Genomic DNA, 23,425 nt, shown 5'->3' on the forward strand with positions numbered 1-23,425 from the left:
TGTTTTCCACTGTCTTGGCTAAATTGGCCTCTTTAAAAGTACAATGTGTAGTTTTAATTCTGCTATCAAATATACTGTTACAATAGCTGGTAAGGTTTGTAGGTGTATGGGCAGTAAAACTGGCAGGGTAAGAGATTCTGCCCCATTTCAGTTTCTGGCGAAAGCAGTTGTCAGATGTGCCTTGGCAGCATCTTTATTTAATAGCTGTGTTCTTGGAAGTTGACCTGATCACGTGATTCAGTCTGGAACAAGTGACATCCCCCAAGACAGAGGGATGATTATATGAGGAGGTGGAGCTCTCCTGCTGATTGGGACACATTAAACAGAACAAATACTGCTTGTTTTAGTCAAGCTGCTGGTGTCCAGACAAATCTGAAATTGGTGTTAAAGGCCAAAGGCTGGACTTTGTTACTAAAGATGTATTTTGCACCCTTTTTTAAAAAAAGTAAATATGGAACTTTTTTAAACTCTTCAACAAATTGTTTTTTTCCAGAAATAAAATCTGAGAAATAGTTGACATGAATTTATAATAAACTAGAGCTAGTAACTGATCAAACTTTAAAAAAAATCTTTTTGATCTTTTTGATCTCAACACAGCCACCCTTGGGCTCAGTCTTCTCTCTGGCAAGGAATTCTGTTGTTAGGATTACTGCTGAAAACATTCTCTGCCTCTGAGCCTTGTCTAGGACTTCCTCAGCGTCACTGTTCTTGTTTTGCATGTTATCTTTGCAGCTCTGTTGGGTATCTAGGTCCCAAACTATTGAGTTCTGTAGATTAGGATAAGACTCTGCATGCAGGTCTTGAAACGAGACCTCAGAGTATCAGACGGGTAGCCATGTTAGTCTGGATATGTAAAAAGCAACAAAGAGCCCTGTGGCACCTTATAGACTAACAGACGTATTGGAGCATAAGCTTTCGTGGGTGAATACACTTGACTCCTTGCTTATGTGGAAAATCTAAAGCTAGAGAGAGGCAGTGTAAGTCACATGCTTGTTCACTTGAGTGACTAATGTAGAAAGGATCTGGTCTAACTTGTATGAAACTGGTAACAATGCATCAGAGTTAAACAAGGTAGATTAGATAGGCTCAGCAGGTTGTTCACTGTCTCAGGGTTATTTTACATGAATAAGTAAAAGAAAAAGAATGCAGCTATATAGTGTGTAAGAATTTTGCATGTTCATGGTAAATATGGGGAGAAGTGTCTTTTGAGAAAACATTTTATTTATTGGCAATCATAGTTTTTGGAAAGTACCACAAATAAATGGTTCAACAATTGGAACAGAAGGAAATCTATCTTTAGGTGAAGTGGAATCTGACATCTGTTTGTTTATATAAGACAAATACTTGGTGCTACTCTCTACCTTTTAACAGGCTTCGTTTATTGTATTTACTGCTTCAATTTTAGGAGAACCTGCCAATATGTTATAGTATATGGTTAAAAGGAGAGAAGTTGGTTTGGTTTTGCTGTCTGTGTCCCTGAATCACACTTGCTCTTTTAGCAAGAAGTTTTGTGAAAGTTTTTGCTTGCCTACAAATATGTCTAGTTTAATCTCTTTAAATGATGGGGGAAAGAAAATCTTACGAGAATATTGTAGATTCTTCATTCACGTCTCTAAGGAAACAAACCTTGAAACAATGCTTGGACTTTAATGGATAGTTTTTTTGGTACAGGAATTTATATCCTATTGGACTTCATCATGATATTTGAGAGGGAGGGGTGTGTGTGTGTGTGTGTGTGTGTGTTGAAACTGCATTTGGGATTAATAATGCATAACCAGTACTGCCATTTTAAAAGCAATCAAAGTGAAGAAGAGAGTTAGGTCTATCTAGGTTTAGAAGTGACCTACAAACAGAACAAGTGACATACTGACAAATAGTCATATAAAAAGAATGACTAACCTCCGTTTCCCAATGGATTATAGCAGGAGGGTAGGAGGCTTTTCTGAATCACTGTTTATGGATGCTCTGTGCCTGTCTGTAGGTTGATTTCCTATTTGGGCCTTATGTTGCAGATTGAGCATCCTTCAAAAATTGCTTAGAGAAAGGAAGTGATGAGCTACTATTGAAGTGTTGGGCTGGTAAACTGGTAATCACTTGATGCCTCCAATATGGTGGCCATTAGTGTTTAATCCAGAGGTGCCTGGGGATAGCAGTAGTAGTGAAAGGAAAGGGCAAAAAGAAGTCAAAGCTATAACTTCATATTCCTCCTTGACAGACAATTCCAGTCAAAATGGCAAATGAGGTCATATGAGTAGAAGATTAGAAAACTAGGTGGCCCAATTTTCAGAAGTGCTGTGTACCTGTAGCTCCCATTGACATAAGTGGGAACTGAGTACGCTGCATCTCAAAATATCAGGCAGAGTTATTTTTGTGTGTGTTTGTTTTTTTAATCCTCAGTTGGCAAGGGAGATTTAGGTTAAATATTAGGACAAACTTTCTAACTACAAGGATAGTTAAGTATTAGAATAGGCTTCCAGGAGAGATTGTGGAATCCTGGTCACTGGAGGTTTTTTAAGAACAAGTTAGACAAACTTCTGTCCAGGGTGGCCTGACTCTATTTGGTCCTGCCTCAGTAGGTGGGGCTGGACTAGATGACCTCTCAAGGTTCCTTCCAGTCTTGCATTCTATGATTCTAGCACCAGACACTGATACTGTATCTTGATTACAATAGCTTAATTGAGCATTCTTCTTTGGGGAGGAGGAGGAAAGCTTATCGAGCAACTGGCAGCATCTTCTGTTCTTCCACTAGTCTTAGCCCATCCTCCTCAAATTATTTTACACTAAAATATATAAAATATATTTTCATTCAGTATTAATATCTTGGAAGTATGACACTAAAATACTGCTTGTCAAATTAGTCTCCCCTCCCCAGCATAGTAAATATATTTGTGTGTGTATGTGTTAAGTGGAGTGCAAATTAATACTTTGTGTATTAGCATTACTTGTATATAGAATAAACATAACTGAAGTTGTTAGATTTTGAACTTTCAGGTGGTTCACTGTATTGCAGCACTGCACAAACATAAATCCTACACATTCCATTGTCTTTTAAAATTGAAATGCAGTCTTACAAGTTTTAATCTTATGCTTTTGTTGATCATAATCAAAAAGTGTTCATGTGGAGAGTGTATGTCTAGAAAGAACTGTTTTTTCTAAGGGTTCTGTTTTGCCTTGATGTAAGTGGTAATTTTTTGAGGCCTATGTGTGCCTCAGTTTCCCCCATACTTTGCATTGCTATCCAGTGGGGGGTGAGGGATTAAGTTGTCTTTCAGGATTAAGTTGTGGATCTAAGAGACACAGGTGTGTGCGTCATGTCCCTGTCTGGGTGGAATGAATAGAGTCATTCAGGAACTGGCTGAAACCAACCCAGATCAACATGGGGTCCGGAGAGATAATGCAAGCTCTAATGACTCATGGAGCTGCACTCTCAGCAGGGGAGCTGAGCAGAGACCCCCAGCTTGAGAACAAAAGACTGAGAGGGGTGAGGTGGGGGAATTAGTGTGGGATCTGTAAAAAGCTTGGTTCTTTCACTGGGAACTGACTAAGGAGGCAGAGAGAGACAGGGCCTGAAAATGGAGTTCACTACAGCTTGGCGGGTGAATTGCTCTGAGCTGACCAGAATGGACTGTGTTTTAACCTTTATTTCTCTATGCTAACTTATGGACTTAAAGTGCTGTGCTCCAGTCAACTAATAAACCCCACTGTTTTGAAATTGCTGCTTGAGTGTCACTGCAAATACTCGCTGGAGTGCATTAGCCCCTGAAGAGTGTACAGATATCTACTAGGAGTCTCTCTCAGCTGGACTTGCATAGTAGAGCTCATAGTATGATGCAGAACTCCAGTAGCTCAGTTTAGAAGGCAGTGAGGCTGCATGGCCTATGCCGGAGGAAGAGTGAGGCAGACCCCTTGGGGTTCCTCCAAGAGACTGTTCAAAAGCTGCAGTGTAGTACAGTTCCTAGGGATCCATGATGGTAACTGATAGCATAACTAAGGTCTCAAATAGAGTAGGAAGTGAAGTTCTCCATGCTTAGGGGGACCATATTACCCTGTGCTGAATACGGGACACCTGGTAAAATTACTCATGTTCAAGTGAATTCAGCGGCAATCAATCAGAACTATGCAGTACAAACGTTCAAATTAACATCAAGTTGACTGAGCCCCTGTTAAAAAGAAATACTGCGTAGCTGGATTCTTTTTATTTACTTTCTTATCTTTAAGGCTCATATGGGAGAGCTGACACACTCGCACACACTCCTGTACACCTCTCTCACATGAGGAGAGGGGAGGGGAAGTGTGACCAACTGACCGATCCTCCAAGCCTGGCTGGGCCCCTGGGATGGACCTGCATCTCCTGGCACCTGGTGCTGCATCTTCCCGAGGCAACATGTGGGTGGGGGGAGGAAAGAGGGCACGCTGGGTCACATGCTCCCTTCCCCAGATTTCTGCCAGGGTTTACACCAGAATGTGTCCAGCAGCAGCCTTTCAGCACTGTGTGTGGGAGGGAAGGGACAGGAGCTGCTTCCAGCTGCAGGGGAGGGCGGGGGAAGGGATGACCTGGCCCCTGTCTTTGCAGAGCTCATCTCTTCCACCCTCCCTGCTCCCCTGTGGCTGGAAGCAGCTTGTCCCTTCCTGCCCACACAGTGTTGAAAGGCAGCTAACCCCTCCAGGCTGCTGCTGACCACCGACATAACCCAGCTGCCTCCTGTCCCCTGGCTACAGCACAGGCAGGAAGGGGTTAAGCCCTAGGGATGCATTGTGCACCAGGACCCAGGGAACCAGACTGCAGGGGCTTCAGCGAACCGGCCAGAGAGGTGGCTCAGCAGGAGAGGGTGCCTAGGGGACAAAACAGCCTCGCACTCCTTGAGGGAAGGACTGGGGGGGTGGGGCAGGAGGGACAGGTGAAGAGGGAGCTAAGTCCCTGCCCAGGGGGCTGCTGTGGAGCCTGCATGGCTGGGGCATGAACAAGCTTAAAATCACTTTAGGTCTCCACGCCGGAGCTTAGCTGAGGGGCAGAGAGGCTGAACGGGTCTTTGGCACATGCAGGGCTCAGCTCCTCCTAGCCAGCGTCCCGGGCCAGTGCTGCAACTTTCTCGCTCAGGGCTGTAAAAAAACCAAACACCCCCCTGAGCGCAGCAAGCTTCAGTGCTGTAATGTGCCAGTGTAGACAGTGCACCAGTGCTGGGAGCTGCGCTCCTCGTGGAGGTGGTTTTTTTAGAGCTGTCTCCCAGCGCTCTTCCGCGACCACACAAGCAACGTTAAAGTGCTATGTTGCCAGTATAGACTAGGGGAGGGAAGGAGCCTGCTGGCCAGGCTACTGGTGACCCAAGCACTCCGACCAGAGGCTGGTTCTCCGCACAGTGCTGGGAGTGGGACACGCCCCACCTAGGGGGATATGTAGGAGCAACGAGGTTGAGGGGGCAAAGGAGCAAAGCAGGGAGAGGAGAGCGAGAGCACATAAAGGGCTGATGGGTGGGCAGCAGAGGCAACACATAGCTGGCTGCTGCCTGGCACATGCCCACACTCACCAGTCACAGCAGCTCACAGCACGCAGCCAGTGCCGGCCAGAAACAGGATGGGGGACAGGGCCCTGCTGGCCGAGAGTCAGAACGCAGCAGGGGTTTCACTGAGGGACCAGCAGGGGGAGTGTCCGGCCCCTCATGCTGCAGCTCTGCCCCGCCACCAGCCTTGCACACCCACCCCCATCGTCAGCCACTGCTCCCCCTAAGTTGTCCCATTTGTAAGACAGAGATAATACTTACCTTATAAAGAGCTTTGAGGTCTGTGGATGAAAAGGGCTTTATAAATGCCAAACTTATTATTTTGTAGACAGTACTCTACGGCAAATTTTAGCAGAAAATGGTGATCTTGTGTGGAGTGTTTGGGTTTTTTGAGTGGACTCCTTTTTTTAAGGGCAGAAGGGACAATTATATACTGGACCATGATGAGGTTAGTTGAGCTTATAGAAAACAAGATGTCCTCTTGGTCTGTGTAGCCCAAACACCTTCTGGGTGTAGTGTTCTGTCCCATCTAGTGGCACCGAGACCACTTAGAGATTAATGAGTCTGTCTACAGCCTTAGCTAACAGCCACATGGCTTTTAGCTCGTGCAGTAGAGGCTCATGCATATAGCTCCAGAGGTCCCTGGTTTGACCGACCCGCCAATGACAGGGTCTGTGTCAGTGTTACACATGCACCACTGATGGGATTGAATATCCATTTGCTTTAAAACGAAAGTCTGGTTTTAGTTCTAAACCCGTTTTTCCAAGTGGATGTTAGTCATTAAAAAAAAAAAAAGTAGGGACTACATTTTTAAACTCCTATTTGGTATTTAAAACATCAGTCTTTTTAAGGGACATATTTTTAAGCAAGTGTAAAAAATGAAATGTTGTCTCCCTCATATTCACCAGATCTTGCGTATCAATTGTATTCTGTAAACAGATTTCCCTTCCATTGTGTATAACCTTTTGTTTTGTTTTGTTTTGTTGAAGCAGTATTAGGTTCTTAGCTGAACATAAACTGTTTACAGAGTAAAACCATTACTGTGCAAAAATTCTGGGGTGTTTGCTGGTGTTAATCATTCCTTACTGATAACTGTAGGGTATTGGTGACAGATTTTTATTTGCATTTGAAGTATGGTGCTGAGCCATAGGTGGTTGCTAAGAGTTGTCAGATGACACTTGCTCACATGAGAGCCATTAAGAGGGTGTTGTAGCCAGTGTTGGAACAACCTTGCAGCTAAGGGCGGATCAGTGCAAAAGCAACTATGCTCTTTCTTTCAGAGGCCATATGGTTTGGTCTTGTGACCAAATAAATAATTGCCAGCTACATAATCACATACCAGGAAACAAAGGTAGTTAAAATCAATATCTGCTGACTGCGTACCGGTCTTGGTGGAAGAACTCCAGCAACAGAAGCAGGAGATAATCTTGGATGTGCTTTGAAATTTGAAAGTTCTGTGTGGTGGTCTAATTTGGGATAAATACTACATTACATTGGATGCAATTGTCTTCCTGAGTTATGGTTGACAGAACATGCTACTCTTGTTCTAAAAAAGAAACACAGTGGATTGCTACAAAAGACTTGAATCTCTTCTCTGAGAGGAAATGTCTATGGTTGCTGGACGCTGAGCCATAGTGAAGCAACTCACTTAAAGCCATATCTCTTAAGCCAGTGTTCAGTATTTTCAAGAAGCTTTGGGAGAGTACATCTGAACTAAGAAGATGTGTGGAGGTACTCCAAAGACCGCACATAGCACAGGAGGGCAAACAGACCAAGCAAGAAACTGTAATAATGCCTCTTGCCCACTGGAAAATAATATCTCAAACAAAAAATCTTTTGTGGAAGAACAGAGCACTGACAGTAAAAGCAGTGTCAATACGTTGTTGCAAAAGAGGTAGGCCAGTTATCTTTTTTGAAAATGTAATTTTCAGAGGTAATTGGGTGTTCTAGCTTAAATTCTATTGGAAATATAACCATATGCCTAAAATGCCATAAAGTCAACGAATTCAAAAGCTATTTTCCAAGTGGGGCCTCTTATTCCAGATGGGCCATAATACTCCAAAGTTGTTTTGTTCTTCTTTAGCTACTCAGACCAAATTTGTGACTCTAATGCAAGTTGTATATACATGCTACCTAATAGTTGAAAGAGAAATTTAGTTTTGATAATACCATGTAGTTTCAGTTACTGGCACAAACTTTCCTTCCCCTCCTAAAACCGTTTCTGATTTTCTTTGCCTGCCCCATGTCAGTGCGTCAATCAGTGACATTTTGCAGGAGAAGGGGAGAAAAGTGGTGAAATGAGGGGACGTTTGCATCAATTGCTGAATGTCTCCAGGAACAAATCCAAAGATCAGGCCATAAACTAATACTGAGTTTGGTTAGTGTCCTGCTATAACTTCTTAGTGATGTTGTTTTTATTCAATGAATAAAACTCTTGAGTGAAAGCTGTGAAGCAGTTCCAAGTTGTATTGTTTTCTTACGCTACCGTCCAACAAAATTCCGTTACTCTCTCCCCTCCATCCTGGGTGTAAAAGTAAAAATTACCTTACTGAGTTTAGTTGAAATAGGTTAAAAAGACATCACTAGCCCAACAGCTTGTTCAGTATTTGCTGCACTGAAACATCAGTTTATACCTTTTCAAAATAATGTTTTTAAAGCAAACTGAAATACTTCTGAAATCTAAACAAATGAGTTCCTGTTCAGCTGGAGTATATGCATAGATTTCAGAATATACATGTGGCTATTATGAAGGTGAGCTGTAAGCTTTGTTTGTTGAGATCAGAGTTCTGTTGACCCCTGCAAGAACGGATGATCTGAAAACAATATGCTGGTTAAGGCTTCTTGGTATTTGCCGCTCTCTAATTATCATTTGGAGTGCAGTAAGGGGTGAATTTTTCAATTTTTAACGTGATCTATATTAAAATAAATATGCAGAATTTAATTGGTATCTCAAACTGTTTAATATCTTTAGAATCACTTCAGCTATCATTAAATTTTCTAAAACAACTAGGAATACTCTTCTAGTTCATTTAAAAAAAATACCGTCCTTCAGTGTATAGCGATGCACACACGGAAAATAATATAGTAACTAAGTGCAACATCAAGAAATCAAATCAAGGCTTGTGAATAACAAATATAATTTTAATTTTCCCCTAAGCAAAAGAGGTCACCGTATATCCAAGTTTATCCTCTCTTATGTATAGCAGAAGACATCTGAATAAGTCTAAGGAAGCAGCTTTGCCACTATTTTTGGGAGAGTGAAGGAATTTTTTTACCTAATTCTAACAAGAAACCTGGTGAACAAGCCAGCTTTTAATTAAAAAAAAAATAAAAAAGATTCTAAACATGTCCTTTATTTTCCTGAGTGGATGACTTGTTACCACAAACAGATATTGAAGAGTGCTGGCCACGTTAACTATAGAAAAGCTATGAAAACTATGTGAACATATACTTTTTTTTTTTTGCTAAAATTCTTAATTATTTTTTCTGGCATCTTTCCATACACTGGGGTGATCTGCTCCTGCTCACCACTGTCAGTTTTTAATCCACCTGAAGTTTACCCTAGTGTACGCTTTACATATCACAGCTCCTCATTTTTGTTGGTTCCAACTGCCTTAAAGTTAACTCAATATTAGTTAGTATTAGGCAGGTATCCAAAAATAGTCATAATACTTGGTGGATCTTGTATAATGTCTAGGTAGCTCCTTTTAGCAGGTAACTGCAAACAGCTGGACCAGCTGTTAATAAATAGAAAATTAAAACAGAACAAAACAACAAAAAGTAAATAGCTACTTTGTGTTTTCCAACTGAGCACACAAAGATTTAACTACTGAAGCATATCCCTGATTGTATTACACGTTGATGTTAAAGAGGAACTGAAAATGTACTTTAAAATTGACTAAGCATCACAGTTTGCGAAGTATTTCTGTGTTGTAAATGGGTTTGAAATGGACCAATAGAACTTTTTTAGTGTGTTACAAATAGGAATTATCCTTAAGCATGCTGTTAGGACTTCAGAAAAAAGTGTAAATTCTCTATTTTGAATATTCTTCCACTACAATTTAGAAATTAGTGATGCAAGAGTGGGTGGGTTTTTCTCATCCACCAAACCCTTAAACAAAATAGACTTGCTTTAAACATCAGAGGAGAACTCACCAAAGCAGAAGTTTGCTGTAATTTACATGGACTAACTGTACACCATTCCTGCAATGCCAAATGTCACTATAGTTGGGGGGGAAATTCTCTTGCATGAAGATGAGCCTAAAATTGCCTTTCAAAACAAGGGTGAAATTGGTCAATAGATAGTTACACTAGTAATATTTATATTTAACGTATATCAAATGCAATTAAACACAAAGCTCCAAGTGGATTTCCACTGGGAGACTCCAAGACACGTTAAGTTTAGGAAATGATTGAATACTCAGACATCACGGTATTGGAGCTGTGTGTTATGTGAAACAGCCTAGTGGAAATACAGCTATGTGCTTTTGTGAAGGGGGGGAAAATGGTAGTCATATGAGAATCTTGTGCCTTGTGATGGATTCCACAAGGAGATGACACTACTGTGTGTGTGTCTGTGTTGTTTTCCATGTGTATTTGAATGACATCTGATCTCATTATAATCATGGATGGATCAGTTTTGTAGTGTGAAACTGGATTGTTCAAGAAATATTCCCCCCCCTCCTCCTTTCCCTGGTGTAATTCAGAATGTTAAAATGCGGTCTGTCAAAATATAGCACCACAAAATAGACTGAGAGGCATTCTCTGAAGTTCCCCTTTTCAGTTCAGCATATTATGTGTAAGTCCCTTCTCATGCAAGATTTGAGATCTGCTTGACAGAAGCTTAGGTAACATCATCTTAATGGGCTAACGTCTGGAGTTAAAAATTGTCAGTTTGAATTGATTCTAATTGCTTTTGCTGCGCAGTGTAGCTGGGATGGGGAAACTGGACACAGTACCTCAGCAGGCTGATAACAGAATACAGAGCTGAAATTCAACTCAGTTCATTCTTGGCTAAAAGCTGTTGCCTTGCTACCCCTGGCAAAAATGGCCATCTACGTGACCAGGGAGAAGAGGCGGTTGGCCAGTGAAGACTCCTGCGACTGTGGGGCTTGTTTCCGATCCTTAGTCCGTTCACGTCTCCGGGTGGAGTTCCTCTGGGCGGCGTCCGCTGGCTCCCTTGACGCCTTCGAGGAGCAGTGGGCGCTGTCCGGGGTTCTCTGCTCTGCTCGGTGTCCCCGTCAGGCTCCCTTCTTATGACCCTTTGACCGCACTCCTGTCCCTGTTCTTTTATTAGTTGTCCCCCGCAATTAGTGGGTTTCTGAGGCTCTGTGGCACCTCCCCTTAGGCTGGGGGGGGGTTCCGTTAGCATGGGGCGGGCGAAGCCCGCCCCATTTCCTGGAAACCCAATAGATACCTGAATGTGGTCTTTGATGGTCATGTAAAATACATGGGGCAGTATGAGGAAGTCTGCACTGCTCCTGGCCCTGCTATCCCTGTTCTGTGGGTAAATAAAGCAGCCAACGTGGTGCTTTTCAGGTGCTTTACATTTAATTTAAAATCAAACATGTATCGATTCCATTTTTGTTTGTTTAAAGGAGTTTGGGTCCCCCTTTCAGCAAATTAGCACTGTGATTTTTGAGAGAAGGTGGAAAGGAATTGAGGAGGCAAGCCATAAATGAACAGGCATGGAATTAGAAAAAGAGACCAAATGCATGAGATAAATTGAGGCAAATCCATGGGCTGTTTTGATTTCCTCCTTGGTTCACTTTTGTACTGGATCCTATAATGAATCTCAATAGGCAGTGGGTGAGAAACTAGTGATGAAGTCTGGAGTGCAGTAGATGGCGTGGTTGTAGTTTTTAGAATACATGAGGTGTGTAGGATTTCCACTGGGTAACAGTGAGCAGAGCCCAATTAGGTTTGATCGTGTACAGGGTAACTCCCCTAGTGATAACACTGTGACTATCTTTGAAAGGGCAGACTTAAAAACAAAACTTAGTGCTTGTCTAGTACTCCTACCTCTTCAAAGCATTGTGTGTGTATATAAGTGAGGAAAATCATTAATAGCAAAACAGCCTTCAGCATCATTTTGTGGTCTTAGACATGCATATGATACCCATTGCCTTGATATCAGAAAACATTAGAAAGGAAGATCAAACCCTTTGAGTTGGTTAGGGCTAGATAAGCATCCTTTTCAAACCTGGAAGTCTTGCCTAAGCAATACCAGTGGATTGGAACACAAAGTACACGTTAGCAAAACTTAGCAGAGGAAATAGTCCAAAGAATCAAGATAAAACGTGAAGAGCCAATTAAAGTAATTTAGAAACAAAACAGCTATTTGTGAAACTCTGGCTTGTTCATGGGAGAGGGCAATTAATCCTGGTCCTCCATGGTGGTGTGTATCTTTCTTTCCTATAAAAATCAGTAGGAGTTGAGGATGTTCAGCTCTTCGCAAGATTGGGCCCTTTAACAGAGGACAAGTTAAAGCAGCAAAGAAATTCTATCAACTTCTTGTTTCTAGTGGTTTGTTTATTTGTGGGATATACTTTTTCCCCTTCTGTAGAGCCTAGTCAGGAAAATTCCTATTCCAAAGGCACTCTGTGTAGGAAATCAATGTGGCCTTGACAGTCTGTTATGCAACATGATAAACTAAAATGACTATTAATAACAGCTGTACTCTTTGTCCCCTAGATATGGTCCATCCAGATCAGAGCTGAGGCATGTCACTTCAGCACATTGTCTGATATGGAGAAGCTTGCACTTTTGCTACCTATGCTGCTCTGTGGATAGAAGATTTCAGTGCACATATGTCATTCCAGCTTCTTACATGAGCTGTAAAAATTATGTACTCTCCTACGCTATGTAAAGTGAAAACTATTACGTAACCTAAGAAAGATAATCAAACCTCCATCCTCTAAGGTATAGGCTGACTGCCTGAGAGATTAGGAAGGAATGTTTTGTTGTTGTTGTTGTGTTTTTCCCTGCCCCCCACTTTCCTCCCCATTAGATGCACCAATGATTGTTTAAGCCCTGTTGCATTTTATTATACAACAGTTGGGTGGCAGAAAGTGAAGAAGAAAAAAAACTGCTTCCAGTTGAAATTGCAGGGAGGGATTTTCAGAGGAGAACCATGCTATTACTTGAAACGTGTTTTTTAATACAAAATTAAGATTGTAAACATCTTTTCACTTATAACACTATTAGACTGTTTTGTTAACTTTAAAGTTTTTCTGTAGATAAGAAACAAGAATGCTCTAATTCATGAAACATTAATATCAGAATGATTCCAGCATCAACCCTAACTCTCCTCGATTAGCTTTATCTGTCCTCTTTACTAGTGGGAGAATCCCAGCCCTTGCTGAATGAATGAAACTAAATCTTCCCTGCTGGAAGATATGAATGTAAAATGAGAAATATTACAGCATGATATAGCCTGCACCCATTCTTCCAACCTTCCTCAGTTATTTAGAGATCCAGGCCTATTTTGGAAGGATGTGTGAAAGTAGTGGCGGTTAGGGGGCCTAAGGTTAAAGTAGGATATGGGAAATATGATCTCAGGCCTGCCTTCATGAGGTCTTTAGGAACTAGATATTTTATTTACCCTACATGACTGGGTGACTAGAAAGGGGTTTTGTGTTGACTGCATGTAGAAGTGGTTTCTGGCTTATACTAGGGAAAAAAAGGGGTGGGGAAGGAGGTTGTCAAATCTCTAGTCTCTGATTGGTGAGCAGGTGGGTTTGAAGTTAACAGGCTGCTATGCTGAGTTATGTCTTGAATGGTGGGTGTCTGGGGCAATAGCCAAAGTTAGACTCAGGGTGGTAATCTGCATCAATGGAGCATAGCTAAGGTTAGTGTTGAAGTTACTGAGTGTAGAAGATTTGGATTGCAGGAGTCTGTCTTTCTTTTGGTTGTCTTCCTGACTTTCAAAAAGTGAAAGTCAGAGTAACAACAAATGTTAATAGATATTGGTTTACATCCATAACTCAGTATTAGTTTCCTGTCTGAGAACTTCTCTAATTTGTAAATATTTTTTTCGGTTATGATTTATTAATGCCATAAATGTGCGTGGTGCTTGACAGAAAAGAAGACATGCCTTGCCCTAAAGAGCTTAGTCAAAGCTACATAAATAATGTAACAAGAAATTACAGTGAAGCATGGAGAAAGTGAAAGAAGAGAAGCTTTCAACTAAGATGAAGGGGGGAAAAGTGCTCTGAAGAGAGAATTATTTGCAAAGAAATGTTTTGGTTTTTTTATTTTTTACTCTTTTTAGTTATGAAATTATTGTACTTGTACAAATTCTTGCCAAGTGTGTATCAAAAAGGAAAGCATGATCATTATAGCAGTGAGCTTTTGTTTAAAGAGAGATACAGCAATACAGTCCTCATCTCTCTGTTTAACAGGGTGTTACCATATTACACATCCATGACATGTTGTTTCTAAAGATTTTATTAAATTGAGTATAGTCTCTGATTTCACATATTTAACAAACCAATCATGTCTGTGATAACTTAATTTTATTCACACTTGGATTGTGCTTCTGGTAGAATGGTAGGATGTTTTTGTATAAAGTCCCAAATCAGTATAAGAAGGTGTCATATTTCTAATCTTAAATCTTTCACTTATGAGATTTGAGCATTGAAAAAAGCATAAAAGAGCCGTAAGTCTCCATAGTAGTCATTCTGAAATAGGGTGACAAGATGTCCTAATTTTATAGGGACAGTCCTGATTTTTGGGTCTTTTTCTTTATATAGGCTCCTATTGCCCCCCACCTCCCACCCCGATTTTCACATTTGCTGTCTGGTCACCTTATTCTGAAATCAGAATCAGAACCTTATTCTGTAACATTCTTAACGTGTGTTCTTAACATAAGAGGGTTAACCTAGGCTGAGGGCACAGAGTTTGCAACCTCCTTGAATCCCAGAGGTTTGACTGTCAGAGCTTACAGATTTAAGGCTTAGCAAGTTTTTAAGCATTACTGAGACTTGTTAATTATACACAGGTTTCATTATTGGTATCATACCGACTGGCACAGAGTTCTTGCCTTGGTGTCAGTGCAGTTATCAGCCATATGCATTCCTTCACCCTACTACTCAGCTATTGCTGTGTCTGATGGTGGTATATTTATGTATAGTCTCCAAATGAGTGTTACATTTTTTACAAAAATCAGTTGCTGATGCACAGGTTCAGGTAATTTTTATGGAATATAACAAATGTGTGTACATTTAAATAGCTAGTTTACATTCTGGCATTAGTGAAAACGCTTTTTGTTTGTTTTGTTTTTTGTTGTAACTTGTTCACTTAGTTCCTAAGATCTACCCCTGAAATTTTATTAGTTCATGTGAATTTAAAACTGGGCCCTTAATATGTTAACATAAGGAATAAAAGGAAGAAGGACTTTTTTGTTTTTTGCGGGTAAAAACCTATGCGAAAACCTTTGGTCCTTTACTATGGTACTGTGTTTTAAATAGAGACAAATATTTAGTTCTACTGCACTTTGGACAAAAATAGTTTGGCTGTCACATGCTTATTTGAGATAAAAGTTTAGATTTCAGTCAGCAATCAGTTGAGGGCCTCCACGTTTCTGATGGCAAAGCTCCAAACATAAGGATCGCACACAGTGGAAAACACTGCTGAGCCCAACCATGATTTGTAAAGGTATGCAGATTCAGTCCTGTTTTTAAAAGTGTGGGTTCTGGCTCCACCTTAATGTCTACTTTTACCTTCCAATGTGGCCATTGCACTACTGCTCTTTTATCTTTTTTAATTACAAAACCATAGTTGCTTTTATTCACATTTTTTTCCTCCATGCGGTTATTAAGTACTTGACTTGTAGCCTTCTGGGGTGTCTCCTCCCCTCTCCAAAAGGAGTTTAAAGCTCCTTTGCATGTGATGGCTATCTGGTGTGATGGACTCAGACCAGAAGGCTATAAAAGAGTAGTGGAAGGCAAATATACAGACGCTCCCTGGTATACACAAACTGACTTACGCAAATCTGCACTTACAGAAAAAGTTCTGTAAGCTTTCCCTTTTTTCTTTTTTCTTTTTTTTTCTTCTTTTTTTTGGCATAATTGTCAGGTGCACTTTCCTGATTTATGCAAAATTCGACTTATGCAAGCGTTCTGTTCCAGAACGCCTTGCATAAGTCGAGGAGCATTTTTATCAGCTTCAGGATGAGTGGGTCCCTGTTCCCTGGATAGCCAAACAAAGGCTACTCCAGAACAATCAAGACACCTGACGCCAATTAACCAGTTAAGGTAAAAAGAACAGGAGTACTTGTGGCACCTTAGAGACTGAGGGCTTGGCTACACTTACAAATTTGCAGCGCTGCAGCAGGGTGTGAAAACACACCCTCTGCAGCGCTGCAAATTGCGGCGCTACAAAGCGCCAGTGTAGTCAGAGCCCCAGCGCTGGGAGCCACGCTCCCAGCGCTGTCCGTTATTCCCCACAGGGATGTGGAGTACGGACAGCGCTGGGAGAGTTTTCTCCCAGCGCTGGTGCTTTGACTACACTTAGCGCTTCAAAGCGCTGCCGCGGCAGCGCTTTGAAGTGTAAGTGTAGCCAAAGCCTAACAGATTTATTTGAGCATAAGCTTTCGGCGGCTACAGCCCGCTTCATCGGATGCATGCAGTGGAAAATACAGTAGGAAAACACACACACACACACACCATGAAACAATGGGTGTTACCATATACACGCTAACGAGAGAGATCAGTTAAGGTGAGCTATTACCAGGAGAGAGAGAGACGTTTTGTAGTGGTAATCAAAATGGTCCATTTGCAGCAGTTGACAAGAAGGTATGAGGAACAGTGGGGTGGGGGGGGGAGGGGATAAACATGGGGAAATAGTTTTACTTTGTGTAATGACCCATCCACTCCCAGTCTTTATTCAAGCCTAATTTAATGGTGTCCATTTTGCAAATTAATTCCAATTCAGCACTCTCTCATTGGAGTCTGTTTTTTAAGGTTTTTTTGTTGTAATATTGTGACTTTTAGGTCTGTAATCGAGTGACCAGGGAGATTGAAGTGTTCTCCGACCGGTTTTTGAATGTTATAATTCTTGATGTCTGATTTGTGTCCTTTTATTCTTTTACATAGAGACTGTCCGGTTTGGCCAATGAACATGGCAGAGGGACATTGCTGGCACATGATGGCATATATCACATTGGTAGATGTGCAGGTGAATGAGCCTCTGATAGTGTGGCTGATGTGATTAGATCCTATGATGATATCTCCTGAATAGATATGTGGACAGAGTTGGCAACGGGCTTTGTTACAAGGATAGGTTCCTGGGTTAGTGTTTTTGTTGTGTGGTCTGTGGTTGCTGGCGAGTATGTGCTTCAGGTTGGGGGGCTGTCTGTAAGCAAGGACTGGCCTGTCTCCCAAGATCTGTGAGAGTGATGGATCGTCCTTCAGGATAGCTTGTAGATCCTAAGTTTTTTTTTTTTTCCTCTCCTGCTGATAATAGCTCACCTTAACTGATCACTCTCGTTAGAGTGTATATGGTAACACCCATTGTTTCATGTTCTGTGTGTGTGTGTGTGTGTGTGTGTGTGTAATCTCTCTCTCTCTCTCTCTCTCTCTCTCTCTCTCTCTCTCTCTCTCATATATATATATAATCTCTATATATACACACACACACACACACAATCTTCCTACTGTATTTTCCACTGCATGCGTCTGATGAAGTGGGCTGTAGCCCATGAAAGCTTATGCTCAAATAAATTTGTTAGTCACTAAGGTGCCACAAGTACTCCTGTTCTTTTTGCGGATACAGACTAACACGGCTGCTACTCTGAAACCAGTTAAGGTAGTTAGGCTAATGCAGGCACCTGACTCCAATTAACCGGTGAAAGGTCAGTTAAGGCTGTTAGGCTAATGGAGACAGCTGGACTCACAGTGCTTAAAAGCTCTCCTTCCAGTGTCCTCAAGAGAGCCTAGATGAAAGGAGCTGGAGGAGAGGAAGCGTTGCTGAATCCTAAGCGAAGGGTGCAGCTAGGAAAAGGGGACCAAGGGGAGGTGGCCCAGGGAATCAAAACAGCACCAGTGGTGAAGGGAAAGCTGCCAACAGCTGCTGCTATTAGGGTCCCTGGGCTGTAACTGGGAGTAGAGGGTGGGCCTGGGTTCCCCCCACCCCCTTGCTCTTCAGCAACCCCCTGAGAGGGGAAGCAGGCCTAGGTCTAGGAAGGAGGCAGGACTGCACCTACTGAGCGTTAAGGAACAACAAAGACTGTGGGGTATTCCCCCTTCCCACCTCCCACACTGGCCTGTGATGAAAGTAGCTTAATAAAGCTGTGACCTTTGCCACTACACAAAGAAAGGGAGGTCACATTGAGGGCCTTAGTGAGCTTCTGAGGCCACTGGATCTGCCGGGAAGCATGGGACCCACCGATACAGGCTCAGAACTTTGTCACATTGGGTTTTCAGGCTTATTCATGTTTTTACTGTTAATTTCCTTTTGGTGCTGGTGGCATAGTTTTCAGCGCTCAGGTTTTTTTAATACCACAGGGAACATTACTGCCTTGAAAGGACTTCCCTCTTTTTAGAGTCTTCCTCTAATGTATGAGGATAACTCAGCTCTGACAATAGGTAAATAGCACAACAGTCAATAAAGAGGGATTTAAAAAATCATAGCAGGGAAGACTGTGCTGTTTCCACTATAACTGCACTGGACATGCCTCACTACATGTACTTGGTTGTAATATGGCTTTTTCATTATCAAAACATGGGTGCTCACTCAGCACTTCCATGAAATCCTCTTCAGATGCTGTTGAAATTTCAATGTGGTTCCTGCCACCATTGTGCAAAAGACCCAATTGATGGTACATACTTCCTTCTCTTATTCAAGTCCGTTAGCTCTCTGGTGAGATAACATAACTTCTGACTGTATTTGCAATCTGCAGCTGGTCCTGTTCGGAGTTTGACTTGAATGAAATCCGCCTGATAGTTTACCAGGATTGTGAGAGAAGAGGCAGACAGGTCTTGTTTGATTCCAAAGCAGTGCGCAAAGTTGATGAGGCAGCAGCTCAGGTATGAAACATTAATATGCTTCTGTCCTTTGATTCTTTTTTGTTCTCTGGCCCCGAATGGAAATAATTTAAAGAGACAATGCTCATTTCTGCATTTTATTTTGGAAGTTTTTGCTGCATTTGTTGTGGGTGCAAACTTTTTTGAAATATGCAGGACATGCCTGTTACAGCTACATCCGCAAAGCCTAAAATAATATATTCCAGCTTACTGCCATTTAAAAAAAATATGGTGACTGATATAAAACAATGTAGGCCCTGCTCATAGGCATTGCTGAATCGACTTGATCCTTTTTTACTTTAGTATTTTTCTGACATCAACATTTTTTGTATATGTTGAAGCTGATCATTTTTAATTTCTTAGGCCCAATCCTTGCATGAGTTGCACAGAGATATCTGCTTATTTCACTGGGAGTGGGCACATGTTCCGATGCACTTGGTTTCCCTTTGGACCTCTTCAGTTAAACCAATAAAGTCACTGGGGTTTTTTGTTTGTTTTTTTGTCACCACTCCATTTTTGTTACTTTTTGTAAAGTAGAGTATGTGCACGTGACTGAGACAATAGCAGACAATACATAATTTTGAATGTTGTGAGACAAACCAGCAAAAACAAGGAAATGTACAATTAAGGTGTGGCTTGATCTCTGTCAGTATCTGGATCTACAAGGCTACACTTAAACAGTACACCTCTACCCCGATATAACGCTGTCCTCGGGAGCCAAAAAATCTTACCCTGTCATAGGTGAAACTGTGTTATAGCGAACTTGCTTTGATCCGCCAGAGTGCGCAGCTCTCCCTCCTCCCCCCCCCCCCCCCGGAGCGCTGCTTTACTGCGTTATATCCGAATTCATGTTATATAGGGTCACGTTATATCGGGGTAGAAGTGTATTTGAATATGTCCAGTTGATATTAAGAAGACAAAAGTGATACAGTATGTCTTCCTTGTTAGCTGTACTTTTCTTCTACTCAGTTACAGTTCTGAGGCGAGGCCTACACTCTAAATTTACATCTGTATAACTACATCACTCAGGAGTTTGAAAAACCCACACTCCTGAACAACACAGTTTCACTGACCTAATCCGCAGTGTAGACAGTGCTATGTCGATGTGAGGGCTTCTCACGGAGGGGGATTAACGACGCCAACGGGAGAAGCTGCAGCGGTTTAAGCATAGACCTACCCTGAAACTCTATTTTGTTATAAACAAGTTTCATTGGATGGATTTCAAATTACAGCTAATACATACTGTTCACTGGAATGTGTTGACTGGCACAGTCCGTGTGTGATTACTAGCTATAATGTGCACTTTAAATAGCAGTGCTTTGTAGAAGTGGCTCATGAAAAAGTTTAAAGACAGCCATCTGAATCTGTATTTAAATTAAGCTGCACGAGTATTACCTGTTGACTTAACCCACATTAGTAAGGCACACATGATGAGCATGACTGATCATCTACTTCTGAGGGTAAATAGGTCAGAGTGGCCTATATTAATCCCTTTTTTTTTTATTATGAGCCCCAATACCAAGGTCAGTACTATATATCCAAGGGATTGATTACACAGTGTTGCATTTGCTTTGGAAGAATGGGAAGGTGTATTTACAATTATATAAAAATGTTTTGCTCCTCTTAAAGACATAAACATTTTAAACAAAAAGGTTAATTTATAAAGTATAAATCTCCATTTAAAATATTGTCCTTAGAGAGAGAGTCTCTGTTGTGTTTTCAAAATATCCTATAACAAATAGAACATACCACCTTATTTTCATATCAGACACTGAAATAGCCACTTAAAGCTAAATATTCAGAACTGCAAGTCAGAAACTCTGTATAGCTTTGAAATGCTCTAGTTAACAATTGGTCCACTGGCATTTTCCAGACTTCCAAGCTAGGGCCCAAACCTGCAGCTATTTGTCTATGGCAGACTTCTTTTGACTTCAGTTTGGAACAGGATCAAGCCCCAAATGAGCAAAGAATTAGGGAGCTTCTCCCCTTCATATAAACAAATAGGATAGATTTAAGGCAGTTTTACCTTTAAATCTGCTTCTGGGAAACTAGGCAGATTATCTTCTATTTAACCAGGGTATTGAAGAGTATGGTTAATCATGCTGTAGTATAGTTAATGTGTTTTATTCTAGCTATTCCTGTGGGTGGCATAGAGCAGAACACTTTTTTTTATATTAAGGCTGTTTTTGTCAATAGCTTGTGTCAAGCACATGACTACTAACATTTGTGCATTTATAACAACCTAATGACAGTCACATTGGGAATTAGATAAGCAGCAGTTACATAAACGCAGTGCCAAGCAAAAGCTGCACAAAAGGAATGCAAATATGTAGTAAAATATGAAAGACCAGTCAGCCCCATGTAGAAAAAACAACAAAATCCTCTACACGTGTCTGGTTAGTTTTATAATTGATAGTAAGAGGGCTTGCTTGTGCCACTGCTATAGTGAAACCTATTTCTGCTCTCTAGAATTATGAGAGCGTTACTGGATTGTCTTTGCCATCTCTCTCCGAGCCCCACCCAAGAGCATGTCTTAAGTTCCCATTTTCTTGGTTTTATAACTATTTCAGTGCAAACTCCTAATGTATCAGTGTAAAGCAAAGTTTACACAGATGCAACTTAATCCAGTAAACCCTGCTTTGCACCAGTGAAGCATATGTGCATTGATGTAGTTACAACACTCAGCATTTTTTTTAATGTATGCCGTGCCAAAGATTGTTGTTTCATTAGTATTTGTGTATAGTGCCCAATACAATGAGGTCCAGATTGAGACTTCTTGTCATTATTGCAATGCTAATAGTTTAAGAGAATGAAAAAAAATCAGAGTATGTTTACACTTGGAGCTGGGGATCTGATTCCCAGCTCGTGTAAACATCCTCACTCTAGCTGTCATCAAACTAGCCCTCTAAAAGTAGTTGTGTAGTTGGGGCAGCACGGGTGGCAGCAAACAGCAGCATGGTCTAGCCATCCTGAGCACAAACCTGCCTGAACCTCAGGGGTATGGACTCCAGGTGGTTAGTCCATGCTGCTGCTCATGCTACACTACTGTTCTTAGCATGCTAGCTTGATGAGAGCTACGGCCAGGGCCGGCTCTAGCTTTTCTGCCGCCCCAGGCAGAAAAGAAGAGCGCCCCCCCTCCCCCGAGCGGCGCCGACCGCAGCCCGAGCCCCAGCCCCCCCGAGCAGCGCAGCGCCGCCCTAGCCCCCCCCCCAGGGAGGCGGCCCGCAGCTGGCTACCGGTTTCGTCTGGAGGGTGGGGGGTGGCCGCTGCCCGCAGGAGAGCAGCGCGAACAAGCTGAGGAGCGGCCCCTCCTCTGCAGCTGGGGCAGGGCCGCGCTACCGGCTCCGCCTGGGGGGGGCCCTTACTGCGGAAGAGCGGCGGGAGCTGGTAGCGCAGCCCTTCCCCAGCTGCAGAGGAGGGGCCGCTTCTCGGAGTGCACCGGCGGGGACAAGCGGAGGAGAAGCGGCCCCTCCTCTGCAGCCCGGGCAGGGCTGCGCTACCGGCTCCCGCCTTTCCGCGGTAAGCAACCCCCCCAGGCGGAGCTGGTAGCGCGGCCCTGCCCGGGCTGCAGAGGAGGGGCCGCTTCTCCTCCGCTTGTCCCCGCCGGTGCACTCGGAGAAGTGGCCCCCCCTCTGCAGCCGGGGCAGGGCCGCGCTACCAGCTCCGCCTGGGGGCGGGGGTTGCTTACCGCGGAAAGGTGGGAACCGGTAGCACAGCCCTGCCCGGGCTGCAGAGAAGGGGCCGCTTCTTGGTGTGCACCCGCGGGGACAAGCCGAGGAGCGGCCTGTCCTCTGCAGCCAGGGAAGAGCTCCCGCCACTCTTCCGGTAAGCGGGCACATACACGCCCGTCATTTCGCCGCCCCCTAAATTTCGCCGCCCTAGGCACCTGCTTGTTTAGCTGGTGCCTAAAGCCGCCCCTGGCTACTGCAGATATTTCTACGAGAGCACGATATTTCATATCTCCCGCTCCTAGCATAGATGTAGCCAGACACATGCTTTGCCAGCATTTATTCTAGGCAAACTAGCCTTTTTGATGGGTAGCTAAAAAGAGTTTGTGTGAATTTGTTTGTTTTTTAAACAAAAAATATTGTTTTTAAATTGGGAACTCTGCATGCAAGAACTTCTATTTTTAATTTTATTCAAAAAGCTAAATGCTTCTTTTCTTGGATAACATTTACCACAATGTTACTATGTAAACAGCATGCAATTGTTGAAAGGTTAGGAGTCTTTCTGTAGTAAAAACTGCCTAGGTAGGTAGAGCAAGTCAAATAATACAAACGGTGATTTGAGAGCAGGGGCGGCTCTATGTATTTTGCCGCTCCAAGCACGGCAGGCAGGCGGCTTTCAGCGGCACGCCTGCGGGAGGTCTGCCGGTCCTGTGCCTTCGGCATACCTGCTGCCAAATTGGGCATACATACACAGCGACCGGCAGGCTGCCCCCCGCAGTTTGCCGCCCCAGGCACACGCTTGGTGCGCTGGTGCCTGGAGCCGCCCCTGTTTGAGATTAAACTTGGGGAGTTGGCAATGCAGTTATTGACAGGTGAATATTACACACTAAATATTCAGACGGGCAGTGGTTTATTCTTAAACTTCTATGCAAATGATTATTCATCCTAATATTCCTGCCAATTATTCTCTCTTTGTGTTTTTCTGGCTGTTCTTCTGTTGAAGAAATCTGCTGTTAATTTTGTGAAGCAGAAACAATACCATGCAATTTAAGAGAGTGACCGCTCGCTATCCATAGAAAGCGGCTCATAAAATGAGATTTATTTGCATAAATGTTAGCAAATTATGTTATAGATTGCAGCTCACTCCTGATTTCTATAAAATATATGCTAACAGGGAAAAAAAACCATTTGCTGTAGATAGATTTGTAACAAATTACTTTGACCAGGATCACGA

General features: G+C 42.5%; 2 protein-coding genes across 4 annotated transcripts in view; one reads left to right on the forward strand and one right to left on the reverse strand.

Annotated features, from left to right (window-relative positions):
* The window catches only part of FNIP2 (folliculin interacting protein 2), a 74,993-nt gene that overhangs the window by 15,322 nt on the left and 36,246 nt on the right, over positions 1-23,425 (forward strand). For 2 of the 3 annotated variants that reach the window (XM_045019479.1, XM_045019480.1), the window contains exon 2: positions 18,400-18,526. In XM_045019479.1, coding sequence (XP_044875414.1) covers positions 18,400-18,526 — 127 coding nt within the window. Of the gene's footprint in view, positions 1-6,850; positions 7,393-18,399; positions 18,527-23,425 lie in introns of those variants that run through there. The other variant, XM_045019478.1, reaches the window with a different exon arrangement.
* Positions 9,729-23,425, reverse strand: part of C5H4orf45 (chromosome 5 C4orf45 homolog) — a 108,883-nt gene continuing 95,186 nt past the window's right edge. The window contains exon 6 of the mRNA XM_045019483.1: positions 9,729-9,768. Within this exon, the coding sequence (XP_044875418.1) occupies positions 9,759-9,768 (10 nt within the window). The 3' untranslated portion in view covers positions 9,729-9,758. The remainder of the gene's footprint in view (positions 9,769-23,425) is intronic.

This window comes from Mauremys mutica, chromosome 5 (assembly GCF_020497125.1).
Source record: "Mauremys mutica isolate MM-2020 ecotype Southern chromosome 5, ASM2049712v1, whole genome shotgun sequence".
NCBI classification, from domain to species: domain Eukaryota; kingdom Metazoa; phylum Chordata; order Testudines; family Geoemydidae; genus Mauremys; species Mauremys mutica.